This window comes from Pempheris klunzingeri, chromosome 7 (assembly GCF_042242105.1).
Source record: "Pempheris klunzingeri isolate RE-2024b chromosome 7, fPemKlu1.hap1, whole genome shotgun sequence".
Lineage (NCBI taxonomy): Eukaryota > Metazoa > Chordata > Actinopteri > Acropomatiformes > Pempheridae > Pempheris > Pempheris klunzingeri.
In genome coordinates this window covers 14754375-14778697 of record NC_092018.1, presented here as the reverse complement: position 1 = coordinate 14778697, position 24323 = coordinate 14754375, and the positions used below count along the sequence as shown (strand labels likewise).

General features: G+C 41.1%; 1 protein-coding gene across 1 annotated transcript in view; it reads left to right on the top strand.

Moving 5' to 3' along the window:
* The first annotated feature begins 913 nt into the window (after nucleotides 1-913).
* The window catches only part of LOC139203784 (calcium/calmodulin-dependent protein kinase type II subunit beta-like), a 65790-nt gene continuing 42380 nt past the window's right edge, over nucleotides 914-24323 (top strand). Inside the window, exons 1-6 of the mRNA XM_070833662.1 lie at nucleotides 914-1131; nucleotides 7461-7555; nucleotides 15673-15732; nucleotides 16595-16649; nucleotides 16982-17047; nucleotides 23983-24055. Of these exons, the coding sequence (XP_070689763.1) occupies nucleotides 1070-1131; nucleotides 7461-7555; nucleotides 15673-15732; nucleotides 16595-16649; nucleotides 16982-17047; nucleotides 23983-24055 (411 nt within the window). The 5' untranslated portion in view covers nucleotides 914-1069. The remainder of the gene's footprint in view (nucleotides 1132-7460; nucleotides 7556-15672; nucleotides 15733-16594; nucleotides 16650-16981; nucleotides 17048-23982; nucleotides 24056-24323) is intronic.

Genomic DNA, 24323 nt, shown 5'->3' with positions numbered 1-24323 from the left:
AATAAATACGGAACAATTAAAAGGTTCATAAATGTATATATTACAGTATGCTTAAAAAAAGAAGAGTAAATATTTGCAGATGTGGTAGCTAAATGAATCAGAAACAGGACTTTCAAGCAAGAGACCAGAACAGAAATCCAAGCGGTAAAAGCTTTTTAAATTATGAATTGTTAGGTAGGAAAATACTATCAATAATCATAATAATAATAACAAAAAAACCTCTGTAGAAACCTTCAGAGTATAGACAGGAAGAAAATTAGTTTGAAGAAAAAAAGTTTGGTATATCTGAGTGGAGGTTTATGGCTGAGAAAACAGCCTTAAAAGATGTGAATTTGGGAGAAATCTGCAGACACATGTAGACAAAGTATTAAATATTTAATTGAATATTTTGCACACAGGATTAGAAAAAAAGGAAAGAAAACAAAAACTGATTGGGTGTTTGCAGACGTGGTAGCTGAATGAGTCAGAATCAGAGTTTTTTTTGTCCCATAAGAGAACAAATATTGAGAAAGACTTATTTCTGGGCTCATTATTGACTCATTATTTCCAGTTTTCTTTCATCATCACCAGTTTTCAGTCACAGCTTAGTTAGGATTAGGAAAAGACAATGATTTGAGTAAAAATAATAAGTAAAAAAAAAAAAAAGCACGAAACATTAAGCACAAAATCCAACCTTTCCCTGGGTGTGAGTACCCACACAGGCGCCTCACCTAAGTGCAAATACTGTCTGCATTTTATTCTGAAAATCCCAACAGGAAGCCGCCGCGCCGCTTCTTCCTGCTTGACCAGGGCTCAGCTGAGCGCGGCAGCTGTCAGAAAGCGGAGAGAGACTGAGAGAGAAACACCTCAAACCCTCCTTCACTCGGCGCCTCCTTTCACCCGCTCCCAGGGCCGTCTAGCTGCTGGGCGGACCTGCACTTTTAAGGCAAATTTAAGCGCAAAAAAAACTGCATTTTATTTTTATTTACCCCACCACCACCCACCCTCCTCCTCCTCCTCTTCCTCCTCCTCCTTCTACCCCTCCCGGAGCTGTCAGAGCAGAAGAAGCGAGAGAAGACAGCGGAGCGACATGGCCACGACAACCTGTACGCGATTCACGGACGAGTATCAGCTGTACGAGGAGCTGGGGAAGTGAGTGGCGCTCGTTTTTTGACGTGTGTGCGTCCGGTTTGGGTCGCTTGTCGGGGCGGGGTTGTGTGTTTTAAGGTGAAATGTGGATAAACAGCGGGAGGGCTGATTCCCAGGCAGTGCAGGGCGACTCTGCAGGGCAGCAGCGAGGTGTGTGTGTGTGTGCTGACTGTGTGTATATATATCTATATGTGTGTGTGTGTGTGCTTTTTTGGGATGACAGCTCTCAAAATACACTGCTCTCTCTCTCACTCTCTCTCTCTCTCTCTCTGAGTGTGTGTATGTGTGTCTCTCTCCCGCCCACTAATGCAGCAGCATTGGCAGTTATGTGCAGTTTAAATGCGACTGTGCATTTGTTTCACGTCGCTGTTGCAGGGAAACGTGGGGAGCCAGAAATGTGCTGTGGTGCAACCATTTGAACCATTTGATGCAAAGAAAGCAGCTGAGGTTTCTATAAATAAATAAATAAATAGATAAATAAAAATAAATAAAGTCTATTCTGTTGTTGCAGAGAAGCAGGAGTTCATAGGCCTTCTGATGTGGCCACTGTGCATGAAAGTACAGTCTTCTCTGGCTGCACACACAAGTGCACAAAGTAAAGCATCCTCCTCGTCTTATATTTTGTTTCTAAGTTTTTTTTTTAGTGTGTATGGCATCAGGTTAAAGTTGTGAATGAATGCCATCTGGATGTGCAAATAGAAGTAGTTTTACAGCTTTACTGCACATTATGTGAGGCGGTGACAACTCTCTCGCCCTCATGACACTGTTCTGCTGCACTGTGGAGGCCAGCAGATAACACCAGATAAGACGCTGTGCACCAGCAGGCAAAACAACCCTCACCTATTTCAGTTCGTAAAGCCATTTTAACGAAGAAGGCTGCTAATGACTTGACACAGACGCAATTTCTCCAAACCAAAATAAAACATTTCAGCTTTAATTCAAATATTCCAGCCAAAGATATTCAACCACAGATGTACAGAAATTGTTTTCTTGTTGTTGAATGTCTTAGATCGTGCCTGGTGTGGCCCCACAGGGGATACAAAGTGGGCTACGTGGAGTTTGAGTATCATAAAGTCACTCAGTGCTCTCTCTGTTCATAATAAAACTAAACTGAACCTCTCTGTGCGCCACACTGACACCACAACATTTCAGTAATGCAGTGTACATGTAAAGTTTGAGCTCCTCACACATCATGAAGGATGATTACAGTGATATTATGAGAGAGATAAACGAATGCACTCACTCATGTCTTAGTGTTACAGGGGAGGCACCGCAGGTGGCAAAGGGGGTAAATTTAACTATCACAGATAGATATCAGCACAAAACCTCCCCAGCAGCAACAACACAGTTCTGTTTTGTATTGCAAGTTTTCAGAAATGTTATCTTTAAATGTGAAAATGGTGTGTTATCTAATTAGATATGAGCTAATATGCACACATTTCCAGGACTGGTTTTTACATTAGAAATGTTGGATATCTTAAAAAAACTATTTTCACCACATTATTTTAGGAATAAAGTGTTCTGTAAATCAGGCTATGACTGATATATGAACCAACCCCTTTAGAACATAGACAGGAATAAAAACTAATAATAGAACTATAAAGTTTGGTGTCTGCTGAAGTGGAGATTTCATCCCATTTTTTGAGAAAATGGTGTTCAAAGATATGAATTTAGGAGAAACCTGCAGACACAGATAGATTAAGTGTAGTGGAATCAACACCTGAATGTGTGTTTTGGATGTTTTCTCTCCACTAGTCCCAAAGAAGATGAGCCCAGAATCTCTAAATTGACCAGTGCATGAGAAAGCAACGCTCTTGCTTGTCTTGTTTCTAAATTATCGTTCTTCTGTTATCAGGATGGTGTGGAGGAGTCGGGGGAGCAATTGATAATCACTCTGCCTCATCAGGCGCACATTGTTTACATTGCTGCCGTAGAGTGTCGTGTTGTGCATCTTGCTGCCGTCGTTTAATTATCATGCATATCATTGGTTATTTACTGGAAGCTTGATTGGCTCCACGCTGCGCAGACAGCCACAGCCACCTCTGCAGCAACAACAACGAAAAACAACCAAAATATGCCGAGTACGGCGTGTAGTATGTGTTGTATTCATTTGTGAGGCTCGTGGAATAAAGTCTAGACTAATTTACCTCCAGGAACGTAGAATTAGCTCTTATGATATAATCTTCATATACCTTTTACAATGTACAGAGGTGGACAAAGTGCACGACTCCATCACTACAGATGCTGTAGTATAGATACTCCAACGCACATATTACTGCAATACAAGTGAAAGTTCTGCAGTCATTTAAAAACAATGAAGTATTCAGAACATTTTCTTTTTAGTGTCAGCACAGTGATGCCACACTGCATTTACAGAACCCAAAGACTCTGAAACAACCCTCTGAATGCACTGACTCGCTTGTAGGAGCTGCAGAATAAAAAGAATATGCTTCAAAGCCAATAGAAACGTCTACAGAAACACAGCTGCCTTTTAATATTTCTTACTTCATGTTCTTCATATGTGTTGAATGCAATTTGCTGATCTCATTTACCTGAATGTTTGTGAAGTAGCCCTCAGACATTTTGTTCATAAAGAAAGATACATCCAGCAGTTTATTCACATGAAAGTATGTTGAGGAGCAGTAAAGTGCCATTTCGGACACAGCGACCGTTTTTCCCTGAGTGATGATGGAAGCAGCTAATGAGCGAGCCATCTCGCTTCCTCCTCATCTCCGTTGAGAGTTGCACAGTGTTGTAGAAAATTCATCCACCGACTTCAAAGCTGTGCTTCAAAGTAACGAGTAAAGGGAACCGTCATAGGAATGTAGTGGAGTCAAAAGTACAACATTGATCTTTCAAATGCAGTCGAGTAAAAGTCACAAGCTTCCAAAAGAATTAACACTTTAGTAAAGCACAGACGTTCGATAAACGCACGGTAGATGTTCCTCGTTACTGTCAATCCTGACTATGTATATTAATCCTACATGTTTTAGGTTGACAAGCCGAGCATTTCGCCAGCAGTGTCGCATTAAAAACCAATGTACTGTAGAAGGGCCTGATTGTGAATCAGTGAGTAGCAATGAGAAAGATCATGTATGAGACTCAAGACTGTTTGCATTAGAGGTTTGCATAGAATTGTATAATTTGCAATGTGAAAACCTGCAGTCAGACCATTTGCGGACAGTCGAACTCTCTTTTAAAAGTGGCTTTAAGGTATATTTTTTGTCCTGAGGCATGTCTCAAAAGGCAGGAGAACCAACCTCTTTGAGTTTTAAATTGATAAATTAAAGAAAAGTAGGTTTAATTGAAGGATTTATGGGCAGATACTCCCACCAAAAGCCTATATTTGTGTGTATTAACACTGAAAAATGGCTTTGGCAAAGTGGTAACTCGCTGCAAAGATCTTAGCATTGATTCATTTTAATCGGCTACGTTTGCCCGAGCAGCACCTGAAAGCTGTGTGTTTTGTGTCATGTCGGCACATTTTGGTGAGCAGAGAGGGGAGTTAGGCGGTGATGATTTGGGAAGTTTATATGCATGTTTTTTTGTCATGAAACTGGGTCACCATTTGAATGCACTGGACTGTTGTGAATCCAAGCTGGCTCCAGCTGCGGTCCTCAGTGGAGCGCTAGTTACAGATTTCTCAGAAGGCACCTTTCAAGCCTACACAAGGTGAGTTGTTGATACTCAAAAACACATGGTGGGGTATTCCTTCTACCAAATTTATGAAAAACAAATCCCAGTGCAACAGACTGGGCTGTGGTCAACAGTAAATGGCTGTTCGTCTGCCAAAGTGCTATAGTAGACACAGGAATCTGACTGATTTACAACACCGTGTCCCCACCATGCTCATTTCATCCCATAAGTAATAAATATCGTTAGCAGGGAAGGTTTAGCCTCTCTGACTCCAATAAATCTTCACCCCAGTGAGACTTCATGCTCCTGTCGTGACTCTTTATTAAAAAACACATTTGTGAAGAACCCAAGTGATCAAAGGTGCAGGCCTCAGATAAATCTTTGCGTCTACATGCTACACTCCAGTCAAAAGCACTGGCTTTGAAGCTCTGGATGAGAAAGCGAGAGGGACTAATCTGTCCGCCCCGCACTGCAAAATATCTTTCACAGACGTCTTATTCCCCCGGTGACATGAGGCTCGGAGGAAAGAGCGCAGGTGTGACTGGCTTGGCGTCATCGTGATATCGCTCTCTGTAATACTAATCCAACATCTGAGGAGAGCTAATTGTTGCGCGCTCACTCTCTAATGGAGTCACTTTCCTAACAAATGGCTCTTTGTGACTTTCAGGCAATGTGCCTCTGCTTTAGTACGTTTAGCCAATTTATTACAAGTCATGTCTGCCACGCTTACAAGCAACCACAGCACGCTTTAGCAACAATGATGAGTACATATTATTTGTGTTGTACATGGGCTGAAGTGCTAAAACACTGGTATGCCCCTTTTAACATTACTGTAATGTTCTTTTTTTTTGCACGTTTGGGCCATGGGGTTCCAATCTTTTTATATATAATCTGTATTTGCCAGGTCTGATGTGCTCCAGCAGTACATATTAGTTAGAAAATGTGTTTTTTCACATTATTAAGCTAATAATAAAATATGTTAGTAAGCTCCTTTACTCGATCAATGGGGTTCTTCATATTTAATTCTATTACAAACGTGCAGCAACCTGTACGAGTCACACAGACTTGTTTCTGACACACTGAGAAACACAGTCAAAGGGAACCTCTCAAAAGTTCTTCTCGCACAGAAAAGAAACCCGTAACAGTAAATAGAGCTTATGAAAAACACTTAATCTGTTTGTTTTGTGTGTCTCTCCTCTCAGACTTGTAGCTTTTTGAGTATAGATTTACAATCCTACAGTACGTAATTCTTCTTCATTACAGGCACCTTGTGAGACTGTAACAGCACACCAGGAGCTCGCAGCTATCCACTTACAAAAGCTGACTGCTGAAGGCACCAGTGTTTTTCAAAAATAATTTCAGGAGCGTTTAAATCATTTCATGTCCACTTTCTGGGTGTCAAACCAGACTTTGAAAAGCAAAGATTCAAGACCATGTTACCTAACTTAACTGTGTATGTGTGTTAAAGCATATTCAGCCGAGACGACAGACACTTACCTCACGGACTGTGAACTTTCCAGGCACAGCTGTGGAGTTTGGTGTCAGTAATTTGTTTGTGTGTGACTGGTGTCGCCCATGCAGGGCTTATACACAACTGTGTATCACTGAGCTCCTTTCTTTTAGGTCTTATTTTGCGACGGAGCACGTTGTCGCCAAAGAAAAGCACTTCAAGCACGTTGCTTCCAACCCTGAGATGGGGGGTTTGAAACTTGCTTCAGCTTGAATTCGTTTTTGCTGAAAAAATATTGTTTTCTGCTGGGTTTTATGTGTCCACGCAGATATTTCCCCCTGTGTCTGCTCATCTGAGTGTCGGGTCAACTGGTCTCACAACTTTCACCTTTGACCCTGACCTGGTTGGTTGCCTGTAACTGCCTCAGTGTGGAGGCAGACCAGTGGCACCAGTCAACCTTCGCTGTCAACAGCGGCAGTAAGACTTAGGCAGCTCTAACTAAACAGGCCAGGGCTGACTGAGAAGCCAGTTCTCTATGGAGATACTCATATTTTTTAATATCTATGTTGAAATGTGACCCTTTTATGTCCAAATGCATCCAGTGTAATTGCATTAAAACTATATTTTATGGAAGCACGTGGCAGCAAAGGCAACATTTGGCTTTGGGAACACATGGCAAAGTTCAGATGAAGTGGCTGTAAGATGTTATGTTATAGTTTTGTGCCTTATGTGCATGTTTGTGCATCATGACAGGCTTTTCAAGGTAAAGAGGCCTACCCACAAATGCCTGGTTTATTTTCAGGAGCCCATCTTGGCCCTTTTCGTCACAAGCTACACGTGTGCATGTCATTTAGAATATGCTGAGTGTGTACGAGGAACCTTGTGGGAGCCTATTAAGGAGAGAAGTGCTGGCAGCATAGTCTTTTAATGTAGTAGCTAACACGCGAGTGTGTGACAAGTCTCGTCTACGCCGTGTTTGGCCTGGAAATGTGCTGGCTGTGCAGAAAATGTTCTCAGCAATAGTCATTAAGTTAGCCGAGGTCCTTCACCACCGTCTTTGCCATTCATCATGAAGCTGCAGGTGTGCTGGGGATAACTTTCTATTGAAAGATGATGAAGCATGCAATTAGAAATGTTATATCAACTGGACTTTAAATATCAACCTGTTTGTCTTTGGTGTGTGACAGTTGCCCGCTGATAGCAACATACCGTAATCTTCGCAAATGTTTTTGCTGTGTTTTTACAGGGGAGCCTTTTCAGTGGTGCGCAGATGTGTTAAGCTGTGTACAGGACAGGAGTATGCCGCCAAAATAATCAACACCAAAAAGTTATCTGCAAGAGGTAAGCACATCTATGTTTCAGGATGTTTTCATCACAGGTGTTGTTCATTCCTTCATAGCACAACATATAAGTGAAGCTGTGGTCTCAAACAAAAACAAAGTAATTGAATTTCACAGTTATTTCACGTACTAAGAGTATAATGTGTAACCATACAAGACTGAATCACTTGTTCATAGTTTCTGTGTCCCAGTGGTCACCTCCCCACCTACATAATAGACAGTTATATAAGTGGTATCTAACAGCAATTACCCTCTCAGATGGTGCTGCGTAGGACAAGTTTTTATCACACTGGGGTCTGTGAATGAGAAAAGGACAACGGCACACTTAGAGAAGCTTGTGACAGCCAAGAAGAGACGCAGCCAGTACTGCACTGTGGAGGCCATACATTAGGCTTCTCTGCACACGGGATTACTTTTGACTTTTTACTCAGTTTCTGACGTGCACTCATCATTCTGGTTGGTGGATTCGGTGGGTTTATTTCCAGGGGATACATACATGACATGTGGGGATATCATAAGGCATCTGCTCGATATGTCCTCCCAGTTAAGCTCATGGTTGGCAGGTGAGAGGAAGCGAATGGTGACGCCACATGTCACAAAAAACGAAGAATATCTATATGTTGGAGTCGATGAATCAGTTAGAAGTACAGACTCAGAAAATCCACAATAAATAATCAAGAAATGAATCAGTGATGAAAATAATTGTTAGTCACAGCCCTAAATTTGACCCCAAAAAACATTTCTCTTCACTTCATTGTGTTAAAGTCAATAGAGTATAGTATCACAGAAGAATCCTGCCACTGTAGTAAAGGTCTAAAACTCATTTTTAGAACTTAAATTATCACGTAATGTAATAGAGAAAGAAATATTTTTAGAGCACTACAGGCTCTCACATCAGTTGCAACTTTGGTGATGGGAAGTTAAGCTCCTTCCACTGTTACACTCATTTCAAATAACTCAGGATGGAAATTGTCAGCTAAATGCTTTGAATGCACTAAAATGTTTCACTATATAATCATATGATAATGTCTTATTAAGTAAAAAGAACCCTAATTAGTGCCACACACTGTGCGGCCAGTAACCGTTTAAGCCAAAGCCGAGGCTAAATGCCATGGCCATGAAGACCAATCCGGCACCACAGTGGTCGCTGTGGCTCTTCACACCACCACTTGCCCGGTGTAAATCTCCTGCTGCCCCTCCAGCCTCGTAACTGGAGCCCCACCGCAGAGGCCCTGCCAGGTGGCACCACACTGACACTTGACTGTTACCCTGCCTTCACACACACACACACACACACACACACGAACACACACACACACACACACAATTGGGGCCACTGCTTGTGTGTGAAAATGTTGTGTGGTGGAACAGGCATTTTAACAGGCAGAGGGCATCAGCCCACAATGTCTGTTTGTCTCTCAGAAGCGTTAGTCTCAATTAGGACTGCAGGATTTGTCAGTTAACCTTTTTGTGTTGTCTGTATCCAATCTTATTAGTAGATGCAGCCTGTTTATGAAGCTGTGCTCTGTATGTTGTTCTGACATCTATTTGGAATAGCAGAGGGAAGTTTTCAAGGAGACAAAATGCCAAAGCTCAGTTGTTTGACAAGTATGTTTGTATATTCAGAGTGAAGTAATGTGAGCTCCTCTCCTTCAGAAGGCAGACTCTTGGAATCAGTGTAGTGTTAATAAATAAATCAGATGATGTTGTAATTTACTTTTGGCTTTGGATTTCAACATACTATTTCCAGCCACAGCAGGCAGCACACAAAAATGAATATTGCTGCATTCGCTCCTAAAATTTTATAGTGAAAATACAAATGTGTTTTCTGTTTTTCAGCCATTTAGAGGCTTGTAGTGGTATGGTTCTGCTGTTTTAACTGTGTTACTTAATTTTTTATTATTAATATATGCAATGACAATGTGAAAGCAATGTGGACGGGGTTGCTTTTACTGATGAACCCACAGAATAAGCAACTGAATCTGCAGCTCAAAGCCTCACAGCTCATAGTTTCACCTCGTTGTTTAGCTCTCCAGCCCACAGCTTTACTGTTTTGGTTCACTATCGCTGCTTTCACACTGCTTTGTACACCACCTGCTCAGCAGCAAGCATCAAGCAGCAGACAGACACAGTTAGAGACTAGCTGGTGAACATAGTGGAGCATTTAGCAGCTAAAGGGATAGATATTTCCCTCAGGAGATGGACTTGCATTCATCAGGTGGACACAAACACGACTAAAAAAGAATGCTAATGTTGCAAAACAAGTTCGCAATATCAACTTAAATGGAGTGGTATGTTTCCTGCTGGCTCCAACTTGTCAAAAAAATCAGGTATTGCATGTTTGAATTATTCTTGGCTTTTGTTTTTATGTTACTGTCATGTACTGTTTTCATGTAGGAATATAGTGTGTAATGTCTGCACATACATACTGCACACCAAGGACAGGACACAGGACAGCGATATCAGAGGTTTACTTTATATCAAAACATAGAAAAATAACAATAAAAAGGACAAAGAACCATTTGTAAAATCTACATTATTTGAATGCTGTGTCCCATCATCCTTTGCAGCAGCTGTGTCACTCCACATGTCAGTGCAGGGAGCAGCTTTTAATGAGATTAAACCCATCCTAGATTATCCTGATGCTATTAGCACGGGGCTAACAGTTAATCCCAGCGATTGGCTTGATGACGCCTAAAGAAACACTCACACACACACACACACTCACACACAGACGCATGCAGAATACATGATTCACCTATAGGTTGTGCTGTCATTGGACCTATACATTTCACTCCAGCTGCTCTATCAGGGAGTGCAGCTGCTTGCAGCTTCCCACCATATTTCAGAGGCACAGCATAATCTCCCTGCCTCTACTTTTGATAGGAGGACTGATCTGACCTGACTGGGTGGTGCGCAAGGCTTGTACTGCGCTCCTTACTAATGGATGAGCCATATTCTATGAAATGGCAAAGCAACGTTAGAGTCGGCAGAGCTTCTGCATACTACTTCTACTCCAGGTCCTATTAATAGCTCCATGACCTATGTGACATGGGCTGCTTCAGCCTGGTCTTATGGCAGACTTGCTGCTCCACTTTAGAAGAGGCATTTGGTTTAGGTCATTTTGTTGTTGTAATATTTCTCGGGCAGCAGGTAAGGTCAGCGAGCTCAGAGCCCTGGCTGCAGCAACTTAAAGAGGAGCGTTTGTTTAGGACTGGCAGATGGAGATGGTAGCCGAGGGGAGGGAGGGGTCATGCGAGAGAAGGCACCCCAGGCACTTGGCAGCTGAGGGCCATGCGCCTGTACGCCTACATGCCTTTAGCACGGGACTCTCATCTGACTCTCTCTCTCTCTCACACACACACACACACACACACTCACACACTCACACACTCTCACACTCACACTCACACTCTCACACACACACACAGATATTCGGAGAGCCATAGCACCGGAGCTGAGACTGTGATGCACTCGGTCAATTGCACAGTGAAATTGACTTAAAAGTCATGAATACCACTCGTTTATGATATTAAAAGTAGTTATGAATAATCATAGTTGTGGCTTAGTTGGCTTAGTGTGTGCGTGTGTGTGTGTGTGTGTGTGTGTGTGTGTGTGTGTGTGTGTGTGTGTGTAAGCGAGGAGACACAATATGGTAAGAAACTGCAAATGATGTCATATACCAACACACACAGCCAGGCCTCTCCTCTGTGTGTAACATCTCCCAACAGTGAAGCGGTTAATGCAAATCCAACACATGTCAACAGGAAATGTAGGACAGGTCTATTGGGCAAGACCTCCAGCCAATCACAGAGCTTGTTTATTGGCAGTGATCTCCGGACAGGGGTTGCCAGAGGTTGCTGTATGGCCTTGTAATTTATCATGATAGAGCTTGTGTGTGTAGATACAGGTGTGTGTGTGTCCGTGTATGTGTGTGTGTGGAGATTTACCTGCAATGCAGTAGCAGATGATCTGTCCTGGTTTGGCCAGCCAGCTTTGTGTCAATGTCAAATAACCAGGACAGATGTAGTCACCTCACTCGAGTGCGTATTAAACCGCAGTATTAAGCCTTATTATGAAGTCAGATCACTTTAGCTGTAATTACACACACACACGTAGCAATCCATATTTTTTTTTTTTACTAACAATACACTGCCTGCTTTTCTGTAAAGATTTGAAGCAGTATTTGTCTTTTATGACATGAAGATTTAATGACCTACGTTTGCCGCATATTTTAGGTTAAATCAAAGGATGATACACAAGGATGCTTTCAACAGGCCTTTTTTGGTGCTTATTCTGTTGTGTATTTGTCAACTGAATACTATTATATTTTTCTGATATTGTGACATAATCCCCCTCCGAGGGCATGCTTCCCCTTAAATGTAGAGGCTGTATTCGGTCACTATGTGCCTCTGTCCTGCCATATTACTGTAAAATGCACAAGAATTGTAATGTTACATATCTACTCATGATCTCACCTGTGTGACCACGATGCAGTTCATACTCAACCTTTCCCAGATGGCAAAAGCCATGCTAATGTTGCAAGAGAAGTGTTCAGTACAGTGGTTATATCTGGGTGTCTTTGTGGCAGTCTTTTTACATCTTCTCCCCTCTTGAGACTTAAGTCCTAAGACTTAAGCGATGATAACCCAAATTTATTCCTCTCCTCGTCTCCTCTCTGCACCTTCAGCAAAATGCCGTTCCTAGGTTATCTCACTCAGTGAACACTCAGCGCTCCTGCCTGTCCTCCTTTCTCCACTTTCTCTTCTTCCAGTGAAAATGAAAATAACCGTTAGTTGTAGTCAGATTGTAGTCAATCAGATGGTTTCTAGATTTTGTCAAATTAAAGGTTAGCACCAGATACGTTTAAAGATCTGAAAACAAAGTGTGCTCACTGTAGGTTTTAGTCGCCTCACCTGCACCGATCACCACTGCTGGTTTAGTTATACTCCGCTCTGAACGTCATAACCAGCCAACACAATGACACAAGCCGACCTGCTGCCATCTATTAGTCCACCCAACCATCCATCTCTCCACCCAGCCACTATCCACCCTTTGTTATCTACAAGCCATCCATCCATTCAACCACTAACCCATTTTTATTCTCAGCATGAACAAAATCCAAAGCGAACACTGACTGGCTGATTAGCTGACCATCAGTATTCAGAACCACAGTTGTTGCAACATCAGAAAAGACGATGATACCTTAGATCATCCTGACAATTCACCCTCTGCTATCGCTGCCTAAACCCCAGCACGGCCCTCACCCCCAGGCTCACACACACAATAATAGGCTGTATGGGCAGTTGTACCTTCTTTGTAGGAAGAGCAGCCATTACAAAGCCTTGCATGAGTGATATAATATGGGCAGATCATTTGTCCTTTACGATGTTGGCTGTAGGTTTATCTCCCATTGATCCGTCCAGCCTGATAAAGCTGGGATAAAGGACCTGAATAGCGACCTTCCTCGTTACGGAGGAGGTTGTATTTCTCATCTTAAGTCAATCTCCAGCTGTAAATCCCAGGAGAAGTTCTCTATGAGCCATACGCTGTTGTTAAGTTGAGGCAAGGCTATAAAGAAACACAGTTAATCACGTATGTCATTATTATTTATTATTTTTGTGTAGTTTCAATGCGTGACAATAAAAGAATATGTCTGTATATGATTTACATAACATCTTAAGACTCCACATGTTGGTTAAAAAAAGTGAATGTCTTCCTTAAATTGATGGAATCACTTAATAGTTTTTACCATTACATCCAGCATTATATTTTCCACTTCAGGCTTCAGTCATGCAGTCCTTCTGTGACGTGTAGATAACAAAGGCTCAGTCTGGCCATCTGGTAGACTAAGCTAAGATGAACCAGTGCGCTTACTCAGAGCCAATTCTGTACTTGCAGAGTAATGTCAGCAGATGCCACAGACAGGAATGAAATGCGATGCTTGTGCTTATGACATGTTTTCCACCATTTGACATTGTAGTATGATGGATAACATGTCTGGGAGTGTTCAGCACAAGTGGACAGTTGGTAACTTTTAAAACGCAGGATTAAGCCAGTCAGAGCGAGTTTAGCTGGAGTGGAAGCCTGGCAGTGCTTTGTGATAATTCATGATGGCTCTTCCCAAATTATTAACAAATATCTTATTCAGCGTGTTTCTGTACTCACTAATAAACTGCAAAGAGAGAAGCCAAGATTTTAAATTTTAGCCCATCAGCAGTGTCTGAAATGCGTTTTTTAACACAGCAACAAATGAACAAATGGAAAAAAACACACCCTCTGTGTCCAAAGCCTTCTCTAAAATCAAAATGAATAGTTAAAGAGTAAATCAATAGAGTAAGAGAAAACTAAAACACGTGGCAGGCGGTGATGGTCGGTGAAACAACAGCAGCAAAAAGCAGCATCTTATTCTTTCAGCAGAAATACAGCAGCCAGGTTTTGTGTGTATTAATCGGCCTTGCTTTTTTTTTTTTTTCCTCCCTCCTTCCTCCTCCTCTGTCCCCTCTTCAGCACTCCTCCACTCCTCTCTCCGCCTCGCTCCTCTCGTCTTCTAAGACTATAATCACTGGGCTTACACTTCACTGTCACTCCTCAATGCCAGCGGGAGTGTGTGTGCTTGTGTTTTGTCGCTCTATGTGTGTACAGTATGTGTGCATCTGTGTGTTTTTGAGCCCATGCAACTTATACATGGGTGTGGGCGAACACGTGCGTTTCCGTGTTATGCTCTCTACTGTGCTCTGCATGCCTGCACATCCAGGGTGGTCCGCCCCCTAGTGTGTGTGTGTGTCTGTGTGTGTGTGTGTGTGTGTGTGTGTTTGTATGTGGGTTAAGACTTCTGCTTGCTTGATAACCATGGAATCCAGGTTGGCTATTGGCTAGCATCATTAACCAGTTAAATAAAAGCACATACACACACACACACACATAAATACATAATCTACATACACGGTCTACAGAAGTAAGAAGGGCTGCATTCTGACTCACACAGATGATATTATAATTGTGTTGCTTTCATAACGTGATACGTTTCCTGTTAAAACAGCATAATGGAGCAGAATGTAACAAACAGTATCAGCAAAAGGATATCAGTTTTTTTTCTTTGGTTGGATGTTAAATAATATGCTGTAATCTTTTTAGCCCTCTGGTTAATGAAGGTGCGAATAGTTTCCAGGAAGAAAATGTAGTGACGTTTGAATCTTAGTCCCATTACAAGGTATTTTTTTTAGCAGGTCAGATGTTTTTTTGGCACAGTGTGATAGAAATAGGGTAAATTTAAATTTGCTTTGAAAGCAAAATATGTTGAGATATGCTTTTCCTGGTTTCTGTTTCAGTGGGTTTTACACTATTGTACTGATCTACAGGGGATCAGCAGAAGAAGACTGCTAGTAAAGATGGATGTAAACAGTGTAGGTTTCTCTGTTCAGAAAATTTTCCATTTTTTTATGTGGAAAGAAAAGCATTTAATAGCTTGTTTGAACTCAGCACATCACATCAGTTTTGACACTGAATGGAAATATGACTTGGGCCTTTTAAGTAACAACAGTTTTGGACTTTGTAAAGAAAAGGTTCAAATTTCTATTGTGAATCTAACCTTTAAGGTTTGAGTGGCTATTTTTCTCAGTTTCTAAAGTTTTGAGTTGTTTGGGAAAATGTTATTTCCTTGGCTGTATGTTGAAATGGGACAATAATGGCATGACTATAGAAAGAGCAATCAGTCATACTGGTAAACACTTGCACTGCACCTCATTTATTTCTGCTTCCATATTAATACGCCTTACCTTTTAATGTGTTTGTTGTTAATCAATCGATTCATCCAGGAAAATACTCTACTGCACCGATGGTCCTGTCAAAACCTGGAGAAAGAATAATTCATTACTGCATCTCAGCTTTTTCAGATTTATGACTGTAGTTGGTGTGTCAGTGTGCGTCTCATATCCCAGACACAGCTGACTCAACTCGGCTTCCACATTTTCACATTTAACCTGATGCTCCCAAGCGGGCTGCTACGATATCAGGTCATGATGAGAAAGTGTATTTGCAGTCAGATTTTAAGAATAACTCCTCATTATCTCACCCTCTCCTCCCTTTTCTTGTCTTTCTATATCCGTCACCCTTCAGATCACCAGAAGCTGGAGCGAGAGGCTCGAATTTGTCGCCTGTTGAAACACCCCAATATCGGTGAGGACGTGTCTTTCTATTTTTGCTTTTTAGTTTTGCTTTCCATTTTCCTACCGCCAACATCTGCCTGATTAAATAACTGCACTTTTATTGAAATTGAACACATTTATTTCCACTTACTTCAAAGTGAGGACATATTGGCAATTGTTTTTAATTTTTCTATTTAATTTATCTATTACTTCTTATCACAAAAAAATTACGTTTCTACTATTCATTGTAAAACGAAATCAGTTTGTTAATACTGACTAAAAGTTTAAATTTAAATTTTCTTTATTACAACTGGAGACATCCCATCTATTACTGATTAGCAGAAAAAAGTTTACATAATGACAACCCTAACGTTCGTTTATTTGGGTTGAATACATTTTATTGCCAGAACCTCTTACAATATTAAATATGTTTAATATTAATATATACATAATAATATATACATTGAATATCTTTAATTTAAGACTCAATTATTATGACTCCCTGTGGTTTCTACCCCTCTTAATCTCTATTTTTTCCTTTTCTCCCTATTTAAAATGCAGCAGTGCCACACTGTTATTCAGGGTGCATTTTCAAAAAACAAATAGATAACAAATAGGCTCCACTATACCCAGACAAGGAATTGATGAAAATAATCATTGATCTACTTTCTCTATCTCTTGTTTCTAAGTGTAGCACTTGAAGCCGTTCAACTTATTTGATAGATTTGATGCACTTGCATGATTCTTGCTTGATGTTTGAGTCGTATCCACATGGTTGAATGCCCTTATTGTAACTCACTTTGGATAAAAGCGTCGGCTAAATAAATAATGTAACGTAATATATCAAGAGAAACAGATATTTATCTCTCCATCTGTTTATCTTTCTGTTCCAGTTCGTCTCCATGACAGTATATCAGAGGAGGGTTTCCACTACCTCCTGTTTGACTTGTAAGTCATCCTCCTCTCCTTCCCCACCCTTGCTTACACATACGATTGCATAACTCTCTCTTCTATATTACCCCACCCCCCGACCACCACCTCCACCACCCACGCCCTCCACATCCATCTCTTGGCAGTTCCCTCTAGTTTCCATGGTAACAGTGTGGGAAGGGGGCGGATTGGGGGAAGCGGGATGCTGTAGGATCCCCCCCCCCACCTCCCCCCCACCTCTTTCCAATCCATCCAGATTTTAATAAATGTGTGTGTTTGTGTGTGTGTGTGTGTGTGTGTGTGTGTGTGTGTGTGTGTGTGTGTGTGTGTGTGTGTGTGTGTGTGTGCAGGGTGACCGGAGGTGAACTGTTTGAGGACATCGTAGCCAGAGAGTATTACAGCGAGGCCGACGCCAGGTAGGAGCCCTCACTCCTGTATGTGTGAAAGGGCTTCTCCTTAAATGGTCTGTGTCTCCTGTTGTCTGCTGTTTGTTAGTTTCACGTACTTTTCCTTTTTTCTGTGCCTCTGCTTTCCTCTCTTTTCTACTCCTTGCTCCTCTTCTTCTCACTTTCCTCTTTACCTCTACTTTCTACTCTGTTCTCTCTTTCCTGTTTTCTGCCTCTCACATCCCTTCTCTGTATGTTTTCTTACTCTTAACCCATTGTTCTCTTGACTTCTGTTCTTTTTCACTATCCTCTTTTGTTATTGTTTTTTTTCTCTTCTCTCCTGCTAGCTGTTTCTCTATCTCTGTTATTTTTCCAGCTATACCTCCCGTTTTCAATGCCATACTATGACTGCTTTCCTTTTCTTCTTTCCTACTGTTCCTACTCCTTCGCTTTTTCCTTTACATCAGTGCCACAGCACAATATTTCACTTCCGCATGGACAGAGGAGCGACTTTTATGTCCAATTCAAAGTTTGACCAATATGGATTTTCAAGGCCAAACCAGATTTTTCTTAAAAAACTCTGCTTTTCAGAAGTGTGATGGACATTGTTGCTGAGTCTAACCAGTGTCAAATTGAAGAAAAGCTGACTTTGAATGCGAGTCTGCGAGTTAGAGTCTAGTTTGATTTCAAAGTGCAGCACAGTTAGTTGTGATTATCATCATCTTACATCTAATATCGTGTTGTGAAGATTGAGCTACCGACAGAGAAGTGATGTCTACAAAGTGCAAAACATGCCACAGCAAGAAGCACTCAGCACAAGTACAAAACGAGTTACCATTGACACATCTTTTGAATAGAAATCACATATTAGTGGTTTTCCCCCAAAGTGTAACATGGCGGTAAAAGCGTCTCTAAAACAGTAATTAGACGGTGACACAGGAAACTCTGATCACCAGGACATTATAATTTCCAGACTAGTTCTGATAAAAACTGCATTGCCTGCTGACATCATTACACACATGAGTGACCTTTTATGTGACAAACTCTTATTTGATCAAACCTTCATTCAGTGTCCTTTAAATGATATAATTAACTCAACTGGTGCAGGTGGTCCAGCGTACATCCCTACACTGTACCTTCATTTTTCCGCCTTTTTTTTTTTTTACTCAAACAGTGTGAGAGATTAAAAGTATGTAAGCAGAACTGAACAAATGGCCCTACACACCTGTAGTGTTTATGTGTGCGTGGACAGTCTTGTTTTCTGTATTTCTTTTCCCTTCTTCGTTTTTTCCTCTTAGGCTGAGAGAAGAGTGAGAGAGATAGTTGAAAAAGACAGTTGTGATGTGGGTGTCGGTCCATTCAGCAGCATTAAAGTGAAACTGAATGGTGTGATATTGTAGAAATACATGTCATAATGGCTGAATGAATTGCTGTCTTTGGTTCTGGTCTTTTCTCCAAAACCTTTTGATTAATTTGAGAACAAAGAACTCAGGTAATTTGAGCAAAGTGTTATCAAGCTGACTGACTTCGTAACAAAGCCTGCAACTATTTTCATTATCGAATAATGAATCAGTTGTTTGGTCTATAAAATGTCTGAAAATAGTGAAAAATGTCCATCAGTGTTTCCCAAAACCCAACATGGTGTCCTCAACCTGAAGATATTCAGTTTATTGTCATAAAGGAGTAAAGAAACTAGAAAATATTCCCATTTAAGAAGCTAGTGTAAGATCAAGAAATCAAGAAACTCAAACCAATTAATCATTAAAATAGCGATTAATTTAATATTTGACAAACAATTTAGTTTTTCTTACATTTACTCAAAACGCTTCAGGTCTTAAATATCCTTTGTAACATTTGATGAAAGATAAAATTAGATTTTCTGATTTTGTCCAGATGACTTACTGTGGTCATGAGAAAATCGTCTATTCAGAGTTGCATCGCTGCGTCAGGTTCCACCCCAGTGCTAACCACTGAGCCACCATTTAACCCTAGCTGAAATTTCAATGAAACTATTTTAATTGTTTACAACAAGCAGTCTAAAGACTGTTCTATTGGGGGCAGGAGTAGCATGCTTTGGCTCACAGGACAGCTTTTAATCAGTGCAGTGAGCCCCATCACCAATTAATTGAAGCCTGATATGGCCTATTTCTTAAAGTCATAGTGTTTTTATCACACTAGGTGACTGATTAGCTCATGGGATGGATTTAATATACATAATGGTTTCATTATTGCTCTGTGATGGGTCTAGAATTGTTTTTTGATGCAGTTTTAACAAAGCGCTCAGCTAAATGTTGGTGTGATTTGATGACAGCTGCTGCTGCTGTCATGCCTCGCAGCAGCAACAACGGGTGGCAAAGAGGTCCACATGTCACTCACAGTGAAAAGGTCACACCCTACAGTAGTCTGTAATTACTTCTCTTTAATGCAAACATAGACATCCTGACTTCTAGAAAATATAAAACTAATAATGTGTGCATGAGGGTATAAACTAAAATAAAACTTGAAATGTCCGCTCGCATGACCTTTAAAGTTCATTTGCAGCTACTGGCAAGCATAATTGTCTTTTTGCTATTTCAAGTGCATTTAATCTCTGCTAAATTCTCACTGAACTGTTTTAAAAACAAATGCTAGATATACTCAAATTATTGTCTCATTAGGTAAAAAAACCAATGCTAATCAGTACAAATATGACAGCACAATATGTGTGAAATCCCTTCACAAACAAAGTTGAATGCATCTCATTTAATAGTATTATGAGTATGCTGGTTTTTAAATATAATCTACATTAAATGTCAAAATATATAGTTACAAGCAGAAAATCTGATAGTGACTCATATCTGAGGAAGACAGTGAGACGTTTATATAGAAGTCTGACTTTCAGTCATTAAATTTCTGTTCTGACTGATGACTCAAACTGTACAAGAAATAACAAACTGACAGCTCCTCATCATACAGCACAGCAGAAGTAGACTCATTTACACATACATTACAAATAGTGTTTGTGCGTCCGTGTGTGATTGCATTGTAGTTGATACTCAAGTAATTACCAGACAAGTAATGAGAAAACATCAATTGTAGCTCTTCTGTGCTGCATACACACCAATGATAAGGCTCTTTAGGTAATAAATGTAGCATTTCCATACACTGCTTATACACTATCATCCAGCGAAATTGAGGCCAGTGTCTGAGATTCTGACGTAAACATAATTATCTGTTTTATTTTCAGTGGAAACATTACATATTTGCTGTTGAACCAGGCAGTCTTTAATATTAAAGCCCTGAAATCAGTCTTAGTAATGTACCTTTCTGCTTCTGTGCACCTTCAAAGCAGCAACAGATCTTTTAGGCCTTTTTCACTGGCAGATGAACTTTAAGCTGAGTCTGAGTTAGTCCCTTAATTCATAAGAGGCAATGGAAAAAAAACTAAAAACTGGCTGCCTTGCTTCTGCTCGTACGCAGCGATCTCAATTTTCTAAAAATTGTGCTTAAGGTGAAGGATTTAAATTAGCTAATTATCTGGGATTTTTGCCTGTTCAACTCCTTTGCGCTAAAGAGGACAGTTGTTTTAACAAAACTGCATATTTAGCAGCCTCCAACGACTGCCAGCAAATTTCTCCTTATGGCTGATGTCGGGAGCTTCTGCTCTGGCTCTGGTCCAGTCGTTTTTGCCAGCTAACAAAAACTGAAGTGATGCACAAGACGTTTCATGCTTGATGGAGTACTTCAGCGGTTTAGTAAATGTTTCTGAAAGTGCTTTTTTGAGTCACAGTATTTTACTCCCGTGTGTGAGTGTGTATAAGCTGCCAAATACCTACCATATGATATAATACTAATAGCTGTCCATTCAGTCTAAACCCTCCGGTGATTACTGTCTTTCCCACCCATCCTGTAACCCTTGCTGTACACAACCCTGTCATACACACACACACACACACATGCACACACGCACACTCACATTCCTTTTGCCTCCCCTCTGAATGTCAGTCATCCAGGCCACCCCCTCCCCCAACTCCTCCCTCACTCCCTTGGAGACCAGCAAGAAGTGGGACTTTAATTAGCTCTGATAATTAGTCTCACACACACATACTCAGGCACTCACACAGACCCCAAACTGTGCTGCATCACACCTTGTCGCCCCCTGTCAGAACCCATCAGTTTCTCCTCAGTAGTATTTGATTGGATGGAGGCCATTATTAGTAGACCTAAGAAGTGAATTACAACTAAAAAGGATTCATGGAGTTTTGCCTCACTAGGGAGAAAACAGACTGAAAAACAAAGCTCCAGAAACGCTTCACTGTTTATTTACTAAGTTGTCATGTTAGCAGATCATCACCTGCACGAACATTCAGCAAACACAGAGAACCATGAGCTTCTTATGCTTCTGTCGAACTGATGAATTTAGTCTTAATATCCACACAGCACTGGTTTTGTCCACCAAACCCTGACATGCTGCCATGGATAGTTTATATGCCAGGGGTGTCAAACTCATTTCAGTTCAGGGGCCACATACAGCCCAATTTGATCTCAAGTGGGCCGGACCAGTAAAATCACAACATAATAACCTATAAATAACGACAACTCCAAATTTTTCCCTTTGTTTTAGTGCAAAAAAGTACAAGTGCATTCAGAAAATGTTCACATTTAATGAACTATCTTTTTTACAAAACATATGAATATATGAACGACCTGAAATTTGTCTTCTCTGTAATTCTTACACTTTGCAAAGTCATCCCGTGGGCCGTATGTTTGACACCCCTGGTTTATGCATTAGTTTCCATGGTGAGATATTTTAACATGTTATTTGTACACACATAATTTAATTACATTGCAAGTATTTCCACATTACACACAAGCTTGGACGTGCTATATGACATTGTATTTCTGTATTTAAAGCATACACAGGCATATGAGAGGGAGAGAAGGTGCCCCCTCTTGACATACAGACTGGCTCTGTGTCTGATTTTCCTCCCAGTATCTCTTTACTTCCCTGCAGGGAACAGTGGGACATTGTAGCTCAAAGTGCTGAGCAAGTCACATTTTTTGGCAAGTGTGATGAAGGCGGCACTTTTTTTTCCCTCTCTTTGCCCCATCAGGAGTTCATCAGCAGACGAGTCCTTTGGAATGACATGATGGTTTTGTACAGGGAGGATATTAGAGGCGCAGCAAATAGGCATACAAAGGAGTGGGTGGAGATTTCTTCTCATTTCTAAGTACACACAAGTATACACAATATACTATAGTATAAGTATACACAATAGGTCACTGACATGCATCCATGCGTGCATAAAGTAAAGCTTCCCGTCACTTTCATTTTAAATCAAGGAGTCAGCTCAAACAGCTGGACAGGGAGGTGTGAATAACTGAGTGTCAGCCTGGTCATTGCAAGAAATAGAAGTAGGAAAGTGTGTTATTCTCTGTTGATTTTAGCCTCTTATCTTAGTGAGTCAGAAGCATTAGCTTACTGGAAAAATAAAACACAAACTGGGGAGTGGACAATGATATCAGTTATGATTAGCACTGATAACTGTGTAACCCATGCACAATGATGTACCAAACTAGCAAAGGTGTCCTGAACACCCATCTATACTGTACTTTCTTGCACTGTTACCATCTTGTCCCCACTCTAGGGTGTATTACCACAGAGTTTCTTTACTTTTTTCTTGTTTAGTTATCCATCTATCTATCAAAAGCAGCATTCGTTGCATCATTGTTTGCCCTATGAGAGCTGGCCTCAGAATACAGAATGAAGTTGAACAATTACGATGTAGCCTTTAGCATTGTTTAAAAAAACAGAACAGAATAAGAATATTTAACGTGTATTTCACGAGGTCACGAGTGTCCCCTGTTGCACTTTTAAGCACACGCTTCACAGTGGTAGTGGCATAGCCTGAAGTACAGTACATCACTACAGCAAGGTGAGAAGTTTGAGATAAGGATTTTATCAAATCTCCTGACAAATGAAAATTTGCCTCTGTAGTTCATGGGTTAAGGTTTGAGATCAGGAAAATAATGCAGTCTGTAAGAGGTCATATTTTTTTAGATGTGTGTGTGTGTGTGTGTGTGTGTGTGAGAGAGCAAGTACGCACATATATCTCTCTCATTCTCTCTCTCAGTCCCCCCACTCACTAGACACTGTGTGGGTGTGGATCCTGCAGGCTGCCTGTCCCTTTGCACCTGCTATTAGTCACATATTCTGCACATTACACTCATTGCATCATAGACACTCATTTAAATGCACACACACACACACACAATAGGTTGAGGTAGCTACATGTACCTCTTCCAACACAGTGATGTGTTTTCCTTTTTTAGTGATGGAAAATAGCCTTGCATCAGCCCACCAGTCTTCTATGATTCAGTTTTGCTATACATAAGAACTCTATTTCTTGTATTATTATCTCTCTTTGCTATTCGAAAGCGCCCTATCCTCTCTTTCACAATCTGCCTTCCTCCTCTCCTCTCCTCTCCTCTCCTCTCCTCTCCTCTCCTCTCCTCTCCTCTCCTCTCCCCGTCGGTGTTGTTGTGATTTTTGTCTGGCAGGTTGCTCTGCTGCTCTTGTCTCTCTCATCATGTTTAAAAAAAGCACAACAAAACGTTTTTTGTCTCCTCCACCCACATTCATCCACCCATCGCTCCCCTTTCAACATCTCTATCTGCATCAATCTCCCTCTCCTCCACCTTTTTCTCGTCTTCTGCCTGTTATCCATCGTCTCCTCCTCCTCATTTCATCTGACATCTCTGTCACTTGGCCTCCTCTAATCTAACCTGCCATTTTCTCATCTTTAATTTTGTCTCTCGCATTGGCCCTGCTCATCACGCTGTTCACCTGGCACCCTCTTTTTTCCCCTTCACCCCCCTCCCTTCCATTCCTCCACCCTTAATCCTTTTCTGTACATCCCCATCCATCTCCATCCCTCCTTCCACCGCCCACCACCGTCCCTCCTCTCTCTGTTTTGTCTTCACAGTCACTGTATCCATCAGATTCTAGACAGTGTCCATCACATTCACCAACATGACATAGTGCACAGAGACCTGAAGGTTAGTATATGTAGAGGAGCATCTGCATCCCTCACCTTCCTTTCCCCACACCCTATGCCTGCTTCCCTTCCTCCGTCCCTTTCCTCCTTCCTTCCTCCTCCGTCTCGTCTGTTCGTGGCGTTCCTGTCAGTTGCTCGTCTAATGTCCGCCTGTCCGACTTGTCTCTGTATGGTCTTGGTATGCTCTTTTATTTCGTTTCCTCTTTACTCTTTCATTGTATTGTATTTAACTTTTTAACTGGAGGAGCCTGGCCTACCTCACTCACCCT